We start from the raw sequence: 21,982 nt of genomic DNA, 5'->3' as shown, positions 1-21,982 counted from the left end.
CTCGCTGACCACCGCAGCCTCAGCATGTCTTTACTTCACCTTGCATCTATGACGGAATCTCCTCGTTTTTCTTCTCTCCCTGGACTGTATCAAAGAAGTTTACAGAAAAAGACAAATACATCACAGCCACTACCCTGAGTCCACCCTACTGGCCACAGTTCAAATGATACCAAATACACATATTTCCTCAGCAGGGCAAGATGAGTCAAAACAGAACAAAAGAGTAAGCCAGACCATGCAGAAGAGAAATAGGCAGGCAAAAAGACTAACCAAAAAAGCCATACTCTTAGGATGGGCTTCAGGAGATGGCTCTGACAACCGATATTTTATATCAAAGCTAGGGACTGTCTCTTACCAGATCGGCTCTGGATAGCCTTGCCCTGGTGCCGCATCTCCTTCATCACACCAGTTTGGAGCTATAGCAGCCCCCAAAGCTATCCTCCGGGAGCCTCCCAAATTTGTCCCGGGCTGCAAAGATCACCACAGTGCCATCTGTGGGACCACTCCATCCAGCTTTACCACTTCCAAGGAGGTGACCTGTCACCTTGGCACCGGCAGAGTCACCTGAATCTGTTTTCAACACCAAACAAGCACCAAAAAAACCCCCAAAACCCAGCCTTTGTCGTAGCAGAGCACAGGGTTAAAGACCCAATTACAGAATTGGAAACACAGTTACCCAAGAGAAAAATAAACCAATTACAAAAAAAGCCAAAAACACAATTCCAGATTATATTTAACACTCAAATTCCTCCTTAATTGCTCCAGTGTCTCAGCCAGCTTGCAGAGGAGGAGTGGGGACTGGCAAATTAGCTCCCCCCAGGGCTGCTTCCCCCTGGGGAGCTTTCCCAATTTACATTCCCATTGTGTTCTTTAATTAGTACATTCCTACAGCTTTTCTGAGAGTCCCAACACTTCCAGGGCTGTGACAATACTTTATAAATAATAAGTCAGAGGGAATATTCACTGTACCCTGCTTCACTCCTCCCAGTGTCCCAGTTGGTGGCTGGCAGCTTTCGCAGGGACCACACACGGTCTAGAGCAGCCCACCACCACCAGCCCCAGAGGTGGCCTTTGGTGGAGACCTCAATAACCTTCTTTCTGCTTCTTCTTCCCACCTTGCAAGCCTCTTATGTTGGGTCCTGCTTCCAGACAGGCTTCTCCCAGGCGAAGCGTTTGGACTTGATGGCACCCCCATAATGTGGTCCCCATGCTGGTGAGAAGGGCTAAGAGGACACCTTGAGCGAAGGTCCCTGCAGTCCTTCGGCTGTCCGGTGGCTGGGCAGGACACTGCCCACAGGCATCGCTGGCTCAGCCAGGCTTTGTGACCCGGACTCTACCCAGAGCCATCCCAACCCCAGCATCATCAAGCACTACCAGCAAGCATGCGGCGTGCTGCTCCTCCTCCGCACCAGGACCTGGGCAATACCCTCCAGCCTACGATTTCTGGCACCCTAAGGATGCATGAACTACTTCCTTGGGGACAAAAAAGGCAGAAAATTTATTTAGTCTGCAGCACATGAGCCAGCCAGCAGGAACAGGGCTGGGCAGAGCCCAGGACCTCTTACCACCCAAAGCAGTGGGAAAGCCTCCAGCACCTTCAGCTGCACAAAGGTTTCACCTAAATAATCCTAAAAAACAAATGGGAAAAAAGCCTGAAGTAAAGGAAAGACAACCCAGCACAGCCATGCATCAGAGGCTCCAACCTGACATTTTCCCAAGTCTCATTAGGGATGATTTATGAAGGCTGACACCATTGTTAACCTCTGACCATGTCCCCACTGCCTGCAGGGCATTTCGCAGCCTGCTTGGAACCATCCAGCAGCAAGTGGGGGGATGACTGAGTTTTTATCTCCCCAGTTAGTACAATTAGGTGCTTTGAAGGAGACCCATCGGATCATCTTACCTGCAGCAACCCGGCCGCTTCACCTGCCCGCAGTCCTGGGACGAGCCTTGCACGCAACAGTGCCACTCACACTATGTGCCACTCACACGCATGGCACCGCTTGGCCCAGGCAGTGGGCACTAATAACCTGCCATTTGCAACCCCATCTGGTTCTGACATGTCCATTATTCAAAGGCATTTGGCAAAGACCTGGGGCAACTCATTTGCAGAGTCCAGGTCAGTTCACAAGCTCATGAATTCCCAAACTATTCGCTGGTCATGCCTGTAGCCAAGCTATGAATGGGTTTTTGGCAGATTTGAAAGGAGCTAGTGTTTTCTGAAAACACCTGCCTTCCTAGGCTGCAAAAGCCCACATATTTCCATGCCCGTTTAAGATGCACATCTAGCCCTCCCAGAGGCAGGAATAAGATGAAAACTTCATTTGTCTGCAACTATAGATACTAAGAGCATCCCCTGCCTTTTAGCAATCTCATGGGAGATCAAGTGACATCAAGACGCCTGAGCCAGGGGTGCAAGTCTCACCTCACTCTTCCCTGCCCGCCCACGGCTGGAAACGGGGCAGAGCAAAAGCAGCTCCTGGTCTGGGACGATCCCCAGTCCCTCTCATCCCACTTACGATGAAAGGGGGTTAAAGGATGCAACCAGCTGCCTCCGCTTCCAGCTGAGTCCCAACCCCAGAGCGATGCCCTGGGAGCGCTGGCAGCGGCAGCCTTGGGAGCGCGCTCCTGGTCCTGCAGCTTCCCCATCAAGGTAACACACTAGCCAGAGCCCCACAGGAGACCTGGAAAAAACACACTCAGCACCTTTATTTCCAGCCAACTCACATCATGCTTTCCTCTCCCTCGACCCACTGGAGCTGCAGCACGTTGCAAAGCACAGGCTATTGGGGTTTGCCATCTTGCACATGCAAAGATGCAGCAAGTTCTTCCCTCCCGCCCTGCGGCTGAGGCTCTGCTCTCCTCCTCCCCAGCTGCCTCGCTCAGTCCAAAACCCTGCTGAGGTTTGCTCAACCAGTGGGCAACCCTTCCCCACTGCAAATGGCAGCCACAAGGCTCTCTGAGATCAGGCGGCATCGCACACGCGCTCAGAGAAGGAGCGGGAGGCGCAGGCGGGGGAATACGAGATGGGGTTTGCTCGGAGACAGCTCTGTGCTTTTGGCAGGACTCGAAAGCATTTGTTTTGAAGCTGTGTTTACATGCCTTTGATCAGACGTGTTTAACTTTTCTGGTGCGTGACAGCAGCAAAACAAGTTTGATACAAGGATAATGAAACACATTGTGCGCCTATATGTGTAAATGGCTATAACAAGGCTGCGCACATCAGTAACTCAAACTGGGGACGATGGGGGGGCGTGAAGACAGGGAGATGCATCATGATGATGCCAACAAGTTAAATATATTAAAAAAAAAAAGCACTAACCGAGCAACAACAGCTCAATCTCAGCTGCTGGTGTTGGCCAAGTGGAGTCTGCCCTGAGCCTGGTGCAGGAGCAAAACTCCCTCCAGCATTGTGGCGAGCTTTTCCCTAGCAGCTAAACAGGGCAGGAGCACTGTGGCTCAGGAGGGCTCAAGGCTTGCTTACAGCAGCACCCCAGGACACTGGTGTGGAGCAGCCCATGCCTTTTCCAGCCTCTGAGGTTTATCAGCAACTCTCAAAGTCAGAGCCTTTTTTTGAGAAATGCTGGCACAAGACCAGAGAGCAAAAAGGAAAGGCAGCTTTCAGAGATCCTCCTAAAATAGCCGCTCTCCAAAATGCTATGGCACACCTGGCACAATTACCAAGGACATACTTACATATGTTTAGACCAACTGGACCACTAAACACCCTGCTGTCATTTCAAGCCTCGCAAGGCAATGAAAGCTCTCTCCCAGCACACCCAGGGAAATGCAGAGCACTGCCGGCATCCTTTCAGCACGGGAGGACGACACGGGAGCCATGTGCATGGCCGTAAGCTGGGAAACGTTTCCAGGCGCTGCAATGCAAACAGCCACACATTGAACTGCTAACGCAGTTCCTGGCATGGGGCAAAACCTCAGCGCATACCATGGGCTGCTCCCAAGGAGCAGTTTGGATGCAATAATGCTATTTTGGAGGTTAAAGGAGACATGGAGGAGCGTGGATGCTCCAGCCTCTGCTAGAGAGCAAACCTAAGCATGTTTAATTTACTAGTGCAAATGCCAGCAGAGAAACTTTATAATACGGTCCCATGCTGACCATGCTTCAAGATGAGCGATGCCACCATCTCTCCGTGCTTAGCACAGCAAATGAGTGGAGCACATTGGCACAAGAGGTTTCCTAATGGCATGCCACCTCACTATGCAACCTGTCAAGCCGACGCAGGCTTAAGCAGTGGATCTTAGTTGGCAATAGAGGGGGAAGTGAATACTCAGCTGTGATAAATATTTAACGTGCTTTTAGTCCTGAAGAAGTGTAGCACTGAGGCCATCATCCTGTAAGTGAAAACCAAAGCTGATTAATGGGGGAAGGTACTCCCAGTTATGGGAGGTTAGGATCAATCCCAATTCTCAGCTATTTGTTGAATCTTTAATGCTCTTTTTCGAGAGCAGAGTTCCTTGGTGAAGGGCAGCATCCTAATAAGGCTGCTTTAATGGCATGGATGTTAAGGGGGTATAAATAAAAGCCCCCTATGAAAAATAAACAATGAGATGAAAAAGGAAGGTTTCATGTAGTCACTGCATTTGGCTGGCTTAGAAAAAAACAGTTTTGACGTCTTCTCTCTTCTTTGGAGGATGGGTTTACTTCTTTCAGAGCTTGTCCTGTCATCTCAGAGCTGAGCCCAAGGTTACCACCCAGACCCTCCTCTCTGCCAGGCCAAAGACAAGCTGCTGCTCTGGGGAGGAGGGAGAGCCAGTGCCAGCCCAACAGCTCGTGTTTGATCTTTCCACATCCTTCACTCCATGCTAGAAAGGTCTCCACCTTCTTCCACACCTCAGCCCTCTTCTCAGACCTGCAGTTTCACCATCCCGTGCTCTACCTCCTCCCTCTCTGAGCAAGGTGGCACATACCACCTTCCCTCTCACCAGCCTAGACAAATCCCCTGCCTCTGTAGGTATACCAGCATCAATGACACCCCCCCTTGTGCTCTCAAACAACCCCCTTCACTTCTCCTTTCTCCAGAGCACCCAGGGTGAACAGACAGCTTGCATTTGCAAGGCATTTCCCAGTGGTGCGTCAAGGAAAGCCACCCCTTTATCCTTTTTGGGTCTTCCATCGCATCACCCTCCCGCGTCCCCCTGTTCCCATGCTCACTCCCCCTAAGAAATTCCCCTTTTGCTCTTCTCTGCCTCACCACCCAGCAGAAATAACCCTTGCCGCTTGCAAACAAAACCCTCCCTGCACATCTCTGCTTGCTGGCCATCCCTCCCTTGCCGGCAAGCAGCACTGAAACAAGATCACAGACACAAGCCTTGTAACGAAGACAAAGAGCCACATATTCTTGCCGCCCCTCTCCATCTGCCCACGCCTTTCCGGTTGCATTACGCCTTATGCTGCTTCTTGTCTGAATCTAAGCATCAGCTCCTTCCCGGCTGTGCTGTTCCCATCGCCCGCACCCTGCGCTGGGGACAAAGAGGCCAATGAAGGCATAAAAGGGAGGGAACAAAAAGTGAGCCAGGAAAGGTGACAGCAAGAGGCAGCGAGGGAGACAGCATGTTCGTGGCAGGGGATGTCAAAGATGCCGAAGCCAAGCGCAGGTTCCCATGCAGGAGGGGGGCTGGCGCATCCCTGCTGAGCCGCTCCGGCTCCATCAAACCATCAACTGGAACAGAGTCAGTTGCCTGAGCTGAGAAAGGCTGCTGGCTTCTCCCCAGGGTGATGACAACTGGGATGAGAAGACAATGACACCCCCAGGCAGGAGACTAGGGCCTCCTTGGCCCCCAAAGCCTTTCCTCTATCCTGCAAAGGGACCAACCTTCAGAATCCTTCCTCTCCACCCATCTGCTGAGATAGTCCTTACAGGCCCCCCCAGAAAATGAGACTGACCCAAAAGCAGGCAGCATGGCTGGATAAGCTTCCTCCAGGGCTGCAAGTGCACAGGCTAGAAGAGGGGTCAGAGGGTTGTCTGGCCTCTTACTGCTGTACACACACACTGTATGTCCCTTCCTACCCCCACCCCCGAGGCCAGACCACTCCTCAGAGCATGCACCAGGATCAATCAGCATCTCCCCCCTGGCAAGCCATCTCCACCATAATTGTCTTTCCTCATCCAGCACTGTAAACAGGGATTAGGAGTAAGGATACCAGGCTAAACCTTTGCTGCAGATTAACCTGCACATTGTCCTCAGTGACAACACAAGTGCCAGACATCTGTCCTTTGCCCTGTGACAGGCCTCAAACATGCTTCCCTGTGTTGCCATAAGACTTTCAGAGAGATGCTATGGACATACTCCTCTGCCCAACCTTAACAAGCTATCCCAGGCCCTCCTTGAGCTCCCAGCAAAAAAGCAAGGAAGCAGAAGTATTCTGCTGTGTCCCTGCAAGCTGGCAGAGACAGAAGCTGCTATGCAAGCTGCTGGCTTTAGGGGAAAAGATCAGCACCAGAGAACCGACCGCATCCCGAGGAGGACAGCATTACACCGTATGCCCCCATGGGACTCTGCATACCCACTGCCAAGCAGCACAGACAGATTCACTGCGTGTCAATGCCAAGTGGAGGAAGGATGCTCCCAGCCCAGGGAAGGCACAACCATGCCCTAGTCTGCAGCCAAACTGCCCAGGTGCTCTGGCTTCTCGCCCCAAACAAGGAGACCCTTTGGCAGAGCCACACATTTGGGAAGAAGATGCCTGTGCAAGCATTAGAGACAGGGCTGCTTTTGTTTAGAGGCCACTGGCAATGGTGCTGCGCACCCCGCATCCTCCCCCAGCCAGGAGCAAGCTCCAAGAAAGGAAATTACACGAGCCAGAAGGTTTGATGGAATGAGCCCATTGGGCAGCTTGAAGATAGCTATTAATGGAGAGCTTTCTCTAATTGCTTTTGTATAATCTGGGGCTGCTAGGCGGAACTGGGTAATAAATGAAATCCAATTACATTTTCTCTCAGTATTTATTTTATTAAGTAGAATTCATCAGCTGATGAAGGGCCCCTCGAGGTAATGGCTCATGACCTAGTGGAAGGCACTTTTTTTATTATTTTTATTTTCCCCACTCGGGGAAGCAGATAATTCAATTCCCCAGCAAATGCAGACTGCTCCCCCTGCACTGTGGCAAGAGTGACAGGTCCCAGGGCAGAGGGGATCCCGCAGGGTGCCCAGCACCCACTGTCCTTCCAAGGGGGATCCCTGCTCTGACTGCTGGAGTCCTAATGAGCACAGCGGGTGACTGAACCTCAGCTTCAGAGTGCCAGTCAAAATGGAGATGGATCTACAGTGTGCAGCTTGCATGGTGTGCTCCAGAGGGATGGAGCAGGGATTAGTCCCACTGGGGATGCAGCAAGAATCAGCCTCAGTCCATGCCTGCTCCCCTGGAAGCTGCAGATTTTGGTGCTGGCACTGCTTCCCTGGGATGGATCTCTGCTGCGTGGGGCTCACAGACTTTGGGCTCGCTACAGGACTACGACTGAAGAGGCTGTGAACACCAGCAACTCGAATACATCATGCCCAGCCTTGTGCTCCAGCACATCCATAAGGTCCAGCCTTGTATCGCTCTGCAACACAGCACCTCAACCACCACTTGCTAGTGGTTTGACACCCAGCTGCTGGTGGTATAGACCCAGTTGCTTCCACAAATGCTGCCCAGCGAGGCCACCAAAAACACTGGTCTCACACAGAGGTGTCCAGCCAAGCCTCATGCCACTGTTCTCATGGTGGTGCCAGCAGGCAAGGCATGCCAGGGATGTCTAGTGCTGGCACCGCTGCAAGGGACTCGGCTGCCAAGCAGGGTTTACTGGAAGCTGTGGCACTGCTGGAGCACAGATACCAGGTGGCCCTGGCACACAGTCCCTTCTTTGGGGTGCAGGAGGCAGTAAAACCCAGCCTGGGTTGGGAGGGGTTGCTCCGACTGCATCCATCCGAGCCCCAGCCAGCATCCCTGTGGAGCAGGGGTGGCCACCATGGCGCAAGCCCCTTCCTCCTCCTCCTCCCTCCACACCGAAAAGCAGCAATGGAGCTGGGGTTTGGTAGGCAATCGTGGGGTCCAGTGCAGGATCACTGCCTGTTTGCTAGAGCCCACAGTGAGGGCTCCTCCAGCACGAGCAGACAGGATACCCTGGGGATCTCTCATTCGGCTGCTAGGCTTTTCACCACCCATCTTCCCATCCAGATATTGACTGATGTTTGCCCCTCGCTCCCAAACCCAGCGCCGACAGCCGCGGCTTGCCCAGCTTTCACTGCCATCTTGTCATACAAGCAATTTATCACCCGCCAGTGAGTGCTTGTTACAGACGACAGACTCCAGTGTCCATTAATTAATGGGAAATACTTAGAGAGGCATATACACATGCACAAATCTGTCTGAGCGGTCTCCTTCGGCACCTACCACGGGCGTATCCACACACTTCAACACCGAGCACAGGCTCCAGGAGCCACGGCAGAGGTAGCGAGCAGCCGCCAGGCTCAAAACAAAGAAGAATCAACACTACAGGGGAAAAAAACAGCCTTGGAGGTGATAGAGTAGCATGGTTTTATTCCCAAATTAATAGAAACTACTCAGTTTAAGGGATCAAAAAAAAAGGATGATTATTCAAGAACAGGGGTTAACCAAGCCGTGTCCCAGCTGCTGAGGCTTTGGGGTGAAGGTTACTCCACAGGACACCTCCAAAGGGCTTGCACACTCTTTTGCTGCAGAAACAGCTAATGCTTTACCTAACCTTGCATGGGGGATGAGCTGTTGTTGGCTGTGATGCCCTCCCCAAGCCTTCCACGGGTCCGTCGAGACAGGATAAGCCCAGTCCCCCAGCGTGGGAGCAGACCCAGGGGTGCGAAGAGCTGCCCCTCTGCAGCCTTACACATCCCAGCCCCCAGCTTAGCAGCACTAATGAATGCCCGCCAGCGGCTGAGCCTCCACACCGCTGGGTGAACTAAAAATAAATGAAGTATGGGTTCGCAGCAAGTCAGCGCCAGGTTTAAGAAGTGCCATGTTTTGCTGGTTCACTGCAGAAGCCAGGCACAGAGGGCGAGGAAAAAGGGTTTCAGAGTGATCTTCTGAAACTCGGCTGGCTTTTTGATTTGGGAAGAAAACCTAAAACCAGTTTGAAAGGAGATCTAAACATCATGTCAAAACCCAGCACTTGATCTTTTTCATAAGTGGGCTTTCACTTTCTTCTGCTGAGGCTATTTGCCAAGCACAACATAGAAACACAAGCTATTCCTGTTGATCCAAAATTATTTTTCACCAAATAAGCCATTCATCTGAAATCTTTTTGCCCAGCTCTGCTGTAGGAGAAGCAATCTGCTCATGGCAGCCCAGGATTTATGCTCAAATGAGCATTTGTGACTAACAGACAGACTAGATTCATAGTGAAATGCATCATCAATAAATCAGTCAATCACTTCTCCTGCCCTCAGTGCAGGGCTGAAGTCTCGAGTAACTACTCAGCACTTTGTCAACCTTTACTCCAGCAAAGTCTGGTTAAGAAACCTCAGGATTTAGCCTATTGATTGCTTACTATTGTTTGTGATGCCCTGCGTGCGTTAGACATGCTCCCTTCAAGTAAGATTAAATACCTGGCTTATGGCATTGGGATTCAAGGGAAATTATCTTTTACAAGCACAGGAATAGACAAGCCAAACTGCCTTGTGCAATGGTCCATCATGGTGCAACGGCGACCTGAACCCCCTCCATCTTGCTGCCAGGGAGGGAGGCACACGGCAGTGCTGGCTCTCCCTTGGGCTGGTCTAGCAAGCCCCATGGCTGTAGCACATTTCTGCTAGTTAAGTGCAGTTTTGGCTGTGGCTCCAGAGCCTCTGCAGCTCTCAGCAACTCCGGTAGCATTTTGTTGCAAGAACAATAGAGTGACAGCTCCCCGGCAGCTTTGAGTAGCATCCCCAGCTCAAAGGCAGCCTTAATACCGCCGTCGATCTCGAGCCTTTCAGTTTTTACATTCGTTTGAAGTTAAGCTGATCTAACTTGGGTGAGTGGGCGCAGAGTTGCTCAAGCAAAGCCGAAGCATGTCGCAGCAGGGCTGCCGCAGAGACTTGGGAGCAAAGCGGACGCCCCTCTGCCCAAGAATCGGTGCTTGTCCCCCACGCACCATCATGTATATTGAATGTATTAATATAGATGGACATAAGTGACCAACCTGTCCCACCAAAGGGCAAGCCTGGGACATTTCCTCCCCCTGCAACCATAAAGCAAAGAAATACAGCAACCATTTGCAAGGCAGAACACATCTTATTAACCCTCTGCGTGCTGCCCACCCCCCCAGCACCTCCTTCCCTCTACCAAGGAGGCAGAAAAATTGATGCCACTAGCCTTCAGCCTCCAGATCCAAGCCTGATGTCCAAACAACGCCAGGAGATGACCTGACTGTCCCTGCAGCACATAGGCAGAGCACTGAAAACCAAGCCGAGAAAACAAGACTGCAAATAACTTTCTCATGGGAGTCCTGGTGCTCCCGGGATTTGCCGAGAGCATCCCCGACTCCAGCACCACTCATGCCGTGGTTGGGATGACAAGAACTCAGCCAGCAAGATGAGAGTCTGCTGCTTCCCACCTGTAGGGAGCTGGATCTGTTTGCTCTGTATGGTACAGGTCACTTCAGGGTTTTACTGATTGCTGGTGTGGAGGCAAGCACAGGGACACCACCACTTCCCCAAGCACCTCTACCATGGGCTGAACATTGCTAGGGATGAAGGGTGCTTAGAAGGAAGATAAAGTCTCTCCTTCTAAGGATGCTCCTCCCTGCTGACACCACCCAGCACACAGGGAAAAACCTTCAGCAACTAAAAACCTGCAATTCCCCCAGCAAAAAAAGCAGCCTGCAGAAGTACCTAGCAACTTTGTGGGGGGAGGGGAACCAACCCAAACCAGCAAGATTTACAGCATCCAAACTCAGACCACCAGCCGCTCTCCTGACCTCACAGCATGCCCGTGCACCGGAGATCGCGCACCAATTCCCAGGCTTCACCCACGCATTCCGCTGCAAGGCAAGCAGATTTCTGATGCTTGTCCCACCTCCCGCCTTGTTTTATTTCTGCCTGGTGCCCGTCCTCCCCCTCTCCTCTGGGTACTTTTCCTGCTGCCGTTTGTTCCTGTCCTTTACAGCTCTGCTTGCTGTCACTCACGTAACCTTGCCTGTTTGGTAATTTGTGGCAATAAAGTGTCACTGTGGGGAAAAAATACAGTGTCGCAGCGGCATATAAATCTCTGATCCATAAATTGTGCTGGCCCCCACGTGCATGCCCCTCCTTTTTGATGTAAAGTGCAACAATTTAGGGCAAGAGAAAGAAAAAAGAGCCAGTAATACGCAACGTTACTGAAGGGTAGCACTGAGCCCTCCTCATTAGGGACTGTAACGAATGCTGAGGGGCTGTTGTGTGCTGTAAATTGCCCTGGAGACATGGGGCCTCAGTGGAGGCTTCCTAGAGCCATCCAGAGCTTAAAAAGAGTAATCCTAAAGGGAAAAATAATACAATAGACATTGCTAAGGGGTGCCATCAGCACTGCAGTCTCCCTCCCCTGTGAACAGCCTCACTGGTGCTGAGCAAACATGACCCTGGGAGCGCCATGGAAAGGATCCAGGTGTGTGCAGCTGAGCCCCTTGCTCCTCTTCCCACCCAGATGTGGGATCCTGCCCATCTCCACTGCAGCTGGACAGCTCCTCCAGTGAATCCCCACCAGCACCTGCTCCCCTTGGGCATTAAGGGGAACCATGAGGAGGCAGGTCTGCACTTCCCCCCCTCCCTCCATCTGATGCAGTGGGTCCCCACTTTACACAGCCATATGCCCACCTCTAGGCCGACAACGGTTCCCCATGGCTCAGAGCCAGGACTCAGTGGGGCAGCTCCCACCCCAGGCAAACACACCCCACGTTTGTGGCCCCACAATCCCCAGCTCTACTGCGCAGAGCATTGGGCATCCACCACCATGGTCCTCCAGGAGCTGCGAGACCTGCAGCAGCCATGACACCACCTGTAATGGTTTCAGAGGGAGTACAGTCCCTCTTGCTGATGGTTTTTCTTCTAATTGGAAAACACGTCTTGCCTCCATCAAGCCCTCATTTACTGAATGATCATCTCAGTCATGCTGCAGCTCAGCATCCTGGGCCAGCTGTAAAAAGTCACCTCCAGCACTACGCTGCCTCTCTCCTGAACCACGGCTCCTGTGGCAGACCCAGCAGACAGTCCCTCTCCCACACCCACGGTCCTCGGCGCGTTGGGGTCTCATCCACCACCCGTCACACAGAACAGCAGGAAGCCTTGCATTAAAGTCTTCGCCTGACGCTGACATCTTTCTTTACATCTATGGCCCACCTGAGCAGCTAAGTAACACTCCTGTGAATATAAACAAGCGGGGCAAAGTGCGTTCACTAGACAGATAGCTTGGGGAAGTGTCATCACCCGTTGAAAGCCCATATGTGGTTTTGTAACAGAGGTATTTGCTTCCTGTCTTGCCCACTCATCAGAGGAATATATGAGCGAAGCTAAGCAGCACCCTGGAGACAGACTAAAATGAAGCAGAGAGCAAGGGATGCTCGGAGTGCTCTGCAGAAGCTGTGCAGACAAACACATTATGAACGCCTTGGGGAGGAGAAATCTCCCTTCTCCCAAGCATGGGAATGGCACACAGCCAGAAGCCATCATGCAACTATCTTGCACCTGATCAAGAGGATGCATTAAAAAAGCAAAAAAAAGTCAGATCTTGGTCCCCAAACCTGCCCATGGACAACTCCTTCCCTCCTGCAGTCACAATCCACCAATGCCTGAAAAAACTCCACTTATTGTGAAGTCTCCAGCTTGCTGTCATGGTGTGGTGCAGGGCTTGGGCATAGGGACACCCACCCCATGCCAGCGTGGGTCCTGGCAGGCAGCAAGCCCCGCATGAGCCATCTGCCTGCCCTGGCAGCAAAGGGAGCCAACAGCACGCTGGGCTGCAGGAGCTGCGGCACAGCCAGCAGCTCACACAGCACTTGGACCACATCAAGACATTGCTCCTAGTCTTGGGGCTCCCAAAACAAGGCACATGTTGATTAACTGGAGCAAATTCAGCAGGGGCCACTGAGATGGCTAGGGGAGTTGTTGAGAAGACTGAGCCAGGCTCTTCGCAGCAACACATAACAAGAAGCTGAGTGACAGTGGGCAGTAGCTGAAATAAAAGGTTCCCACTGGATGCAAGGAGAAACTTTTCCCCCCTCTAGAGCCCACCAGCACTGGAACAGTGGCCCAAACAGCCTATGTTCTTTCCATACACAGGGGCTTTCGGGAGCAGGCTGGATAAAGCCCTGAGCAGCTATGTCCAATCTCAGTCTCCCGCTCAGTGCAGAGCCTCTGCTGGACTGGAGACCTCCAAGGTCCCTTCCAAACTGGATGGTTTTGCAAGTCTGTTGTGAAAAACTGTGGCTGCAATGTCACATCAGGCCACTGCTTCCTAGGGTCATAACCAAGGGAAAACCAGCACAGCACCTTTAACAACAACACTCAAAACGAGGCAGAATTAAGCCTTTACCCTTCTCCCATTCCCAGTTTCATGACTACTGTGACAGAGCAATGTATGGAAGAAAATGAAGAGCAACTCTGCCATATGAGCACAGGCACTCCTTCACACCAGGAACTGAACCTGGAGTTGGTAACCCATTTCACCCCACCCTTTCCACCGTCCCCTCAAAAACCATACACTCACTGAAGATGTATGCGCACACACGCTGCAAGACCTGTGCTAACTCGGCCTGAGGAACCACTCCAAACATGCAGTTTGCATGGCTGGTACTGATTCAAATGTCCTTGATAGCATTTGATGAAGGAGGAAAACACATGAGATGCAACATGGCAGTGGCCACATGTGGCTGCTTGGGAGGTTTAGGGTGAAGAGTAGGAAAAACTTCTTTGCTTGGAGGCGGCACAGCTGAGGGCCGGGTACCCCAAGTGATGGGGGATGTCCACACTTAAGCCGTGAACACTCAGCTGAACAGCCACACTGATCTGACATAGCAATGGTGGTAGTTCTGCTCTGGAGACCTCTGAGGTCCCTGTGGGTCTATGAAGATGCAAGAAGAAGATGCGAGATTGCTGGTCAGACCTTATCTTGGTCACCGACTCCACAAGCACCTGCAAGACCTCTCAGCCGCTTCATTCTTCCCATCTAAAAAGCAGGTCCCTGCTTGGAGGAAGGACAAAGCCCACCTAGCAGCAGTACCACCGTGGGTTGTGCCTGGAGGGGACACACCTACGCCAGAAGGTAGAACAGATTCCTTCAGACCCAAACACTGCTAAACACTCAAAAACTGCATAACCAGGTGACAGCAGCAGAGCTTTGGCAAGACATCTGTCCATCTATAAATAGAGCTCAACCATGTGTCCTTATCGCAGGGCTTTAATGCGTTCAGGGAGAGTATTTTTTTCCCCTTCACCGCTGAGTCCCAGGCAGCACAGATAATGGGCTTGAATCGATCCAGCTCAAGTATTACTAAACTTCCTACCACTGTGGCAGCATGCCAGCCTCAAATAGGACAAGAGAACATGTGTCTGTTCAGAGCCAACCACAAGGAGCAGGCAGAAAATTGCTTTAGACTTTAAAAAAAACAGGTGCTTTTTGCAGATTTGTAGATCAATCTACAAAGTATTTTAGAGGTTTAAGTAAGTCAATAGAAACAAGATATATCGTTGCTGCACAAGAACCTGAGAAGTTGTATTTCTATTTATGCTGCTACTAGCACTCCAGCCACGGGCTCATTGTCCTGCTGCTCCCTGCCACGGTCCCACATCACTACTTCTCCGGCAGCAAAGTTGAAGGAAGGGGCTTCCTCCACTGCTGCAGTTCACCACCCCGTTGGTTTTGCCAGGACAACTTAGCCCTGGGGCTGCTTGGGGTCTGAGATACCCTAAAAGGGTCACCACCGCACCTCGTGCCTTGCTTACAGCAAGAGGACACAGGGACTGCTGGCAGTGGCCAGGCTGACGTCCCACAACCTGGAGCTCGTCTCCTCAGGCCTCCATCCACATGGGCTCAGCACACAAGTTCACTCAAGTCTCTTGGGATGCTCCAGGCAGTGCCGAGACGATCCCCTGGGACTTGTTGCTCAACCTGGTGCTGCTGCAGAACCACACAGGGCAGCAGCCTGCCCTCTGCAATCTCATCCCCAGGGATGTGACAAGCCGGTTCCCTCCTGCAGACATGTCTGCCATGTACCCACCATACCTCTTGCACCATCGTGGCATGACTTGGAGAGGCCTTGCACAGACCCCCTTGCAAGCCCTCTGTCCCCCCCAGCTCCACTGCAGAGCACTACAAAGCATATTCAGAATTTTTCTCCCCCTTTTTTATTTATTACTATTAAGTGAGCCCCATGACATACCTTATCAAACCAGATCTAAATCATGCCTGCCCCTCCCTAAATCCTGTGTGATCCGTCAGCCATTAAACATGCAATTAGCCTGCATTTACAAATCCGTAAGAGGCTCTCACCGGCCATCCATCGCTCACAGGCAGGACCGTTCACGTCCCTCCAGAGCCTGTCCTAATGAGCCACCAGGAAGCGGATCCCACTGGAACAGGCCACATCCATTTCCCAGTCTCCACGAGGCACAAAAAACATCTCCTGGCTCCCACCCTCTGCCTCAGAGGGGGAAGGATAATGTGTGTGTATCTGGACTGGAAAGAGTTGGCTGCACACCCTTGGTGAACAGGCAAAGGCCCTGTGCTGCAGGATGTGTGGCTCCATCCATCCTTCTGCCCCAAAGCCCAGCCGAGCATGGGAAAACGAGGTCAGGCTGTAACATAGGAAGCAGAAACCGGCTTTCTACCATCCCTACAAGGCTAAAATATGTGCAAACGCCTGCCACACATCCCACCCAAACCCCATCGATGCTCCCTTTGGGAGCAAACCTGGGCGAGAAAGCCCACAGCCGTGATGCAGGGCAGGGACCAGCAGCTGAAGCACCAAGGCTGGCAGGAGTACCGGCCTGCTGATGCTTCTACAACCCCCTTCCCATCTCTCTGCCAGGCTCAAGCTACTCCAACAGCACATCAATGGGCTGGGCTTTTTATTCCTTCGCTGCCGCGTACGAGTGGGCACCAGGGGACGTATCATTCAGCAAAGCCAAGGAAGAAACAAGCAGCTTTAACCGTTAGCATGTGTGTACGGAGACCCCTCATAAACTCTTTTTTTTCCCTTGCTCCCATCTGCTTTGCTCTGGGCCACTAAATCCAATTCAGCAGCACTCAGAGCTTGTACCGATGCTGCGACACATTTGTCAGATCCCTGACTAGACCCATGGCTAATTTTACAACGCTAATTTATCTCACCATATTATATCGCTTTCATTTCATCCCCCTGGATCCCATTACTGCTAGTGTACCTTGTAGCCAGCATGTAACAGTAATTGGTATTATTAGTGATGTACCCTCCTTGAGCTGCTCTATTTGCAGAGCTGTGAGGAGTCCGTGGGTGGGCCAGTTCACACCAAGGATGGGGAGGAAAAGGGTCCTTATCCCACGCCAACCCACGGATGCCACCACCGGGCAGTGCCAAGGGCAGGGTTTTGCTGCTGCAGAGCATCCCTGCATGCCCAGACCCCAGCCTGCTTCCCACTGCGGCTCCATCACGTGCTGCCCACCCCTGCAGTCCCTTAACCTTGAGCTTTTAACTCGAGCCCGCATTCAGCCTTGCACACAGGGAGCATTTCTGTCCTTGCCTGTGGCTCGGAGGATACAGGACTTTGCCAGCCCAGGGTGAAAGGGGCTGCAAAACACCCCTGGGAAGCACAATGCAGGGAGAAAGGGCAGGGGAGCTGCACAGGGAAAATTCATGCCACTTCATGCTATTTTGGCCAACAGTTTCTCCTCTTTGGTGTAAGCTATTGTTTTTCCAAGATCAATGTAATTAAAGCCATGCAGTTTTAGCTAAGTGGGAGGCTGCGCTAATCAAACGGTGACAATTCCCACTTAAGATGTCCTTGCCTGGCATTTAGAGACTTGTTAAATTTTAATTCATCATTTTTATTTCTCAAGCACAATGCCAGCAAGCACTGGCTTCCCCAGCATGGTTCTGCAGGGTCTGTGTCCCCAAATGGGGCAGCCCCATCCACGGGCCCCTTCCCTGCTCCATCAGGGTCCCCACGGCTTGGAGAAGATGACCCCAAACCTCTTCTCAAGCAACACTGTGTTACCACAGCCCCATACAAAGCACATATGCAACAGCTCTCAGAGGTGAGGCAACTGCTTGACCATGGCTGGTGATGGTGGTGATCTCCTAAGGGGATACAGCCCCCTTCAGCAGAGCAGAGCCCAGGGAAGTTCATCACACCCGTGATGCTGCAGCCTCCAGTGCAGGAAAGCAGAAGGAACATCGAGCAGGCCTGAGAGCTTGAAGTTGTGCTTGTCTGTGAGAGGTGGCACCTCACCTCTCACCACAAAGCAGGGCTGGGTGACACTTATCTGCTCCAGAGTAGTTCAGCCACCACAGGACCTCTAATACCCCAGTTAGATCATGCATGTCCGAGCTGTCCTAAGGGCTTTCAAGCAGGATGGCTCTCTATGGAGAAGCCTCCCACGTGCAGTCCATGTGTATTGGGTTTGCATGGCAAGGTTTTGATAGCAGGGGGACTACAGAGGTGGCTTCTGTGAGAAGCTGCTAGAAGCTTCCCCTATGTCCAATGGAGCCAATGCCAGGCAGCTCCAAGACGGACCTGCCGCTGGCCAAGGCTGAGCCCGTCAGTGACGGTGGTAGTGCCTCTGTGGTAACATATTTAAGAAGGGGGAAAAAAGTTGTCACGCAACAGCAGTTGCAGCTGGAGAGAGGAGTGAGGATATGTGAGAGGAACAACTCTGCAGACACCAAGGGCAGTGAAGAAGGAGGGGGAGGAGGTGCGCCAGGCCCTGGAACAGATTCCCCTGCAGCCCGTGGTGCAGACCATGGTGAGGCAGGCTGTCCCCCTGCAGCCCATGGAGGTCCACGGTGGAGCAGACATCCATCCGCAGCCCATGAAGGACCCAGCGCCAGAGCAGGTGGATGCCCAAAGGAGGCTGGGACCCCGTGGGAAGCCCACGCTGGAGCAGGCTCCTGGCAGGAGCTGTGGACCCGTGGAGAGAGGAGCCCACGCTGGAGCAGGTTTGCTGGCAGGACTTGTGACCCCACAGGGGACCCACGCTGGAGCAGTCTGTTCCTGAAGGACTGCACCCCGTGGAAGGGACCCACGCTGGAGCTGTTTGTGAAGAACTACAGCCCGTGGGAAGGACCCATGTCGGAGAAGTTCATGGAGGACTGTCTCCCGTGGGAGGGACCCCACGCTGGAGCAGGGGAAGAGTGTGAGGAGTCCTCCCCCTGAGGGGGAAGGAGTGGCACAGACAACGCATGATGAACTGACCACAACCCCCATTCCCCGTCCCCTTGCGCCGCTGGGCAGGAGGAGGTAGAGAAAAATGGGGAATAAAGTTAAGCCCAGGAAGAAGGGAGGGGTGGGGGGAAGGTGTTTTTAAGATTTGGTTTTATTTCTCATTATCCTACTCTGATTTGATTGGTAATAAATCAAATTATTTTTTTTTTCCTCAAGTCGAGTCTGTTTTGCCCATGATGGTAATTGGTGAGTGATCTCTTCCTGTCCTTATCTCAACCCATGAGCCTTTCATTGTATTTTCTCTCCCCCGTCCAGCTGAGGAGGGGGAATGATAGAGCAGCTTTGGCACCCAGCATCCAGCCAGGGTCAGCCCACCACACCATGACATGTGCACTTTCCAAGCTGTTCATCCAAACCTGGCCCTCTACAATCTAAATAACCACTGTCAGCATCTGCCCCCTTTGCACAGCAGCCATGGGGCTGCTCACACGCCAGAACCAGGAGCAGCCTTTTTCACACTAATAAATACCATCCTAGCCAAAAGACATATGGCCTGCAGCCCCACCACAGCCAGGTGGCCCAGAGCGCACCAACCGAGGACAAACCGGGTGAGCAAGTGTTTTAACCCACCTCTTACCTCTCCACCAGTCCAGAGTCCTTGGGGTGTCCCCAATTTCTCATCAACGTCCAGGGGATTCTTCTGGCTGCTTGACCAACCCTCGCCGCTCAGATCTGGGATTTTCTTCAACAAAACAGAAAAGACAACCTGTCAGGTTACCAGGTGGAGCTCTGCTGTCCCTTCGGGTTTAGAAAACAGCAGAGGGGGGGCATCTGTTTACCAGCCCTGACGGCTGAGGGTAACCGATGTAAACATGAAGCTCATTTAGATGAAGAGCCCTCCCACATGAGCATCACAGTCCAGCCCCAAAGCACGCATTTACTTAATTATTTCGATATAGAGACATGAAAGGGGAGAGGGGAAAAAAATACTGCAGCTTGGGGCATCTCTGATCTTCTTTAAAGACAGACAGCAACGCTCCCCAGTCAAAACAGCATAACAGCACTAAAAACGTCAGCCCAGCACCAAGGCATTTGCCCATGAGGTCTTGTGCTGCCTAAGCCCTAATCCTGCAAAGCCTCACACACGTGTTAAACCGTGCAGGGAGAGGCCAATCTGTCTGAACCCGGGAGTGTGAAGAGGAAAGCACGCACGTACGGCTTTGCAGCACGGACACCGAGGACTGGAAGTGGGAGAGAGACTTTCTGTGCTACATCTGACATGCGGCCTACTGAGATGGAGTCTGAGGCATTACTGTAACCAGCGGTGCCTTCAGTTATAGCAGCAAATATGCTTTTCATGTTAGACAAACAAATTATCAGTCGAGATCCGCGCTCATTATCTAGCTCTTGTGGCTGAGCTTGTGTTGTTCCCCCCCTCCTTTTTAAATGCTTTGAGGAGATAAAAAAAAGTCTTATGGTTCTGCATTATTAAAAATGAAAAATAGGAGCCAAACTCCACTGGCAAGAGGAAAGTCTGGGAGCCGCTCCTGTGGAGATGCTTTCCCAAGGGCGACAGTGACTCCAAGCCTGGAACACCACGTGCTTTAATTAGCACCCAACCCTGAGCTGACGAGCTTTGCCAGAGCCCTCCCTGGGATCCCATCCAAAGCCTGGGCGAGTCAGTGGGAGGATGCTACAGAAACCCAAACTACAACCCCGATCCACCCCCCACTTGCCTACAAAACCTAAATAAATAAATCCCCCCAAACCTTGCTGGGTGCCTGATAGAGAAACCCTTATTTGCAAAGCACTGGGAAATAATTAAAAAGTTTTCCCAGAGCTTAAAAGGAGGGAAGTGGACCGTTTTGTCATGCCAGCAGCGCATGGTGTGCCGCAATTTATCACGCTTGTCAGGTGTCAGCCACTGAGAAATTTAACTCCAGCTGCCCTGAGCCCAACACCTGCAACACCCCATCACTCAAAACCCACTCCGCCAGGCACCCCCGAGCTCACAAGTGACTGGCAAGGAGAGGAAAGGGCTCCTCCCCACCAAGCCTCCCCTTGCTCTGCAATGCCAATGCCAACTTTTTAATTTTTTTTCTACCTGCAGATGAAGCGGAACAGAGGAGACCAGGCTACAGCAAGTGACAAGGCTCGTTCGTCACTACCTGGCAGGGACCCACCTGGGCTGTCACTCCAGCTTGGCAGGGATAGGACAAGAGAGATGGGTTTAGTACCGAGAACTCTCGGGCAGGTTTTTGCAGTGTCCTCTGCCCGAGCCGTAAGGACACGGCCCTTGCAGGGACAGCACGTTATGCTGGGTACAAAGTGCAAAATCCCAGTGCCTTGGCTGAGAGATATCCCTGGAACCTGCTCATGTGGAAAGGACTGACACCCCCTGCTACCTCTGTGCCCCGTCCTGATGGGACAAGCCATCCCTGCCACAGGCCCAGCAGCCCAACTTTTCCCATGGAAGTCAGAAGCACGGATTTGCTTTTTAAGAACCCCAAATAGAGGTCAAACTGGGTTTTGAAGGAGATCAGCATGCCCCAAGCAGGTTGCCAGCTGAAGGACCTGGCTCAGGGCATGAGCTACTGCTGAGCTAGCAGGAAGATCTGTGAGCTAGACTGCCCCAAAAACAGGGGACAGCCTTGACCACAGCTCAGGCAGGCTCATATAAGGAGCAAATATCACCAGCCACAGAGCAGGGACGAGTCCTGGGGCAGGTCCCTGCAGGAGGGATTGCACCAGTCCTGAGCTCACCCCGCATCACTCAGGACTCTCAAGTCCCAGCAATGCCACAGTCAGGACACTTCATCAATGTGACACCTGCTTTATAGGGCCTGGCTGGGCTGTCCCCCATAAATACTCGTTTTGGCCATTCCTGTAGCAACAAGCTGAGTTAGGAAGGACTTGCAATCATCGCAATGCAAAAGCACTAACTGTTTAAACTGGTCCCTGCAAAACCCTGAAGGAAACCCAGCACCCACTGCATGCTGCATGTCCCACATGATGCATCTGCATGCTACAGCAAGGGCTAAGGGATAACTGAACCACTTATTGCAAAAAAAAAAAAAAAAAGCCAAACACACAGCACTTGCCAAAAGATCTTTCTCCCCAGCACAAGCCAGGGCTACATCGATCAGGGATCGATGAGTTTTACTTGTACCAACAGAAGGGGCCCACGGTTTCCCAGCAGCAAGGCATCCCGTGCAAGAGCTGGAGCATAGGTTTTGCACTCACATGTGCTCAAAGCAGCACAGTTCCTGCTGTGGGAGCAGAGCGGCCGCTACCTCCCTGCACATGCTATATATAATACACCCACACAGCAGCATTTTTCGGAGGCTCACAACTTGGCGCGGAGAAGGTGGATTTTCATGGCGTCAGCAACAAGCAGATCCCTAACACCTGGCTGAAAGCCTTCCCCATAACTATCAGACCCAGTCTCACAGCACAAAGGTACTAGAGTTTCTTCAGCGCAACAACTGCAAGAATTTTTCCTGGTGTTTTTTTTTTTCTTTTTTTTAAGCTGTGGATAAACTAATGTCTTTTTCTCCCCCAAACTGCGTTCTGAGAGCAGCTTAAAACCCTCTTTGCTAAAATTTTCCAAAAAAATTCAGCCGGAGGCAGAGAC

At 52.1% G+C, this 21,982-nt stretch overlaps 1 protein-coding gene across 2 annotated transcripts in view; it reads right to left on the bottom strand.

Annotated features, from left to right (window-relative positions):
- Positions 1-21,982, bottom strand: part of CNTFR (ciliary neurotrophic factor receptor) — a 212,414-nt gene that overhangs the window by 139,440 nt on the left and 50,992 nt on the right. Inside the window, exon 2 of one of the 2 annotated variants that reach the window (XM_076361926.1) lies at positions 18,986-19,090. In XM_076361926.1, the coding sequence (XP_076218041.1) occupies positions 18,986-19,090 (105 nt within the window). Of the gene's footprint in view, positions 1-18,978; positions 19,091-21,982 lie in introns of those variants that run through there. The other variant, XM_076361927.1, reaches the window with a different exon arrangement.

This window comes from Aptenodytes patagonicus, chromosome Z, assembly GCF_965638725.1.
Source record: "Aptenodytes patagonicus chromosome Z, bAptPat1.pri.cur, whole genome shotgun sequence".
NCBI classification, from domain to species: Eukaryota; Metazoa; Chordata; class Aves; order Sphenisciformes; family Spheniscidae; genus Aptenodytes; species Aptenodytes patagonicus.
This window is presented reverse-complemented; position numbering and strand designations above follow the sequence as displayed.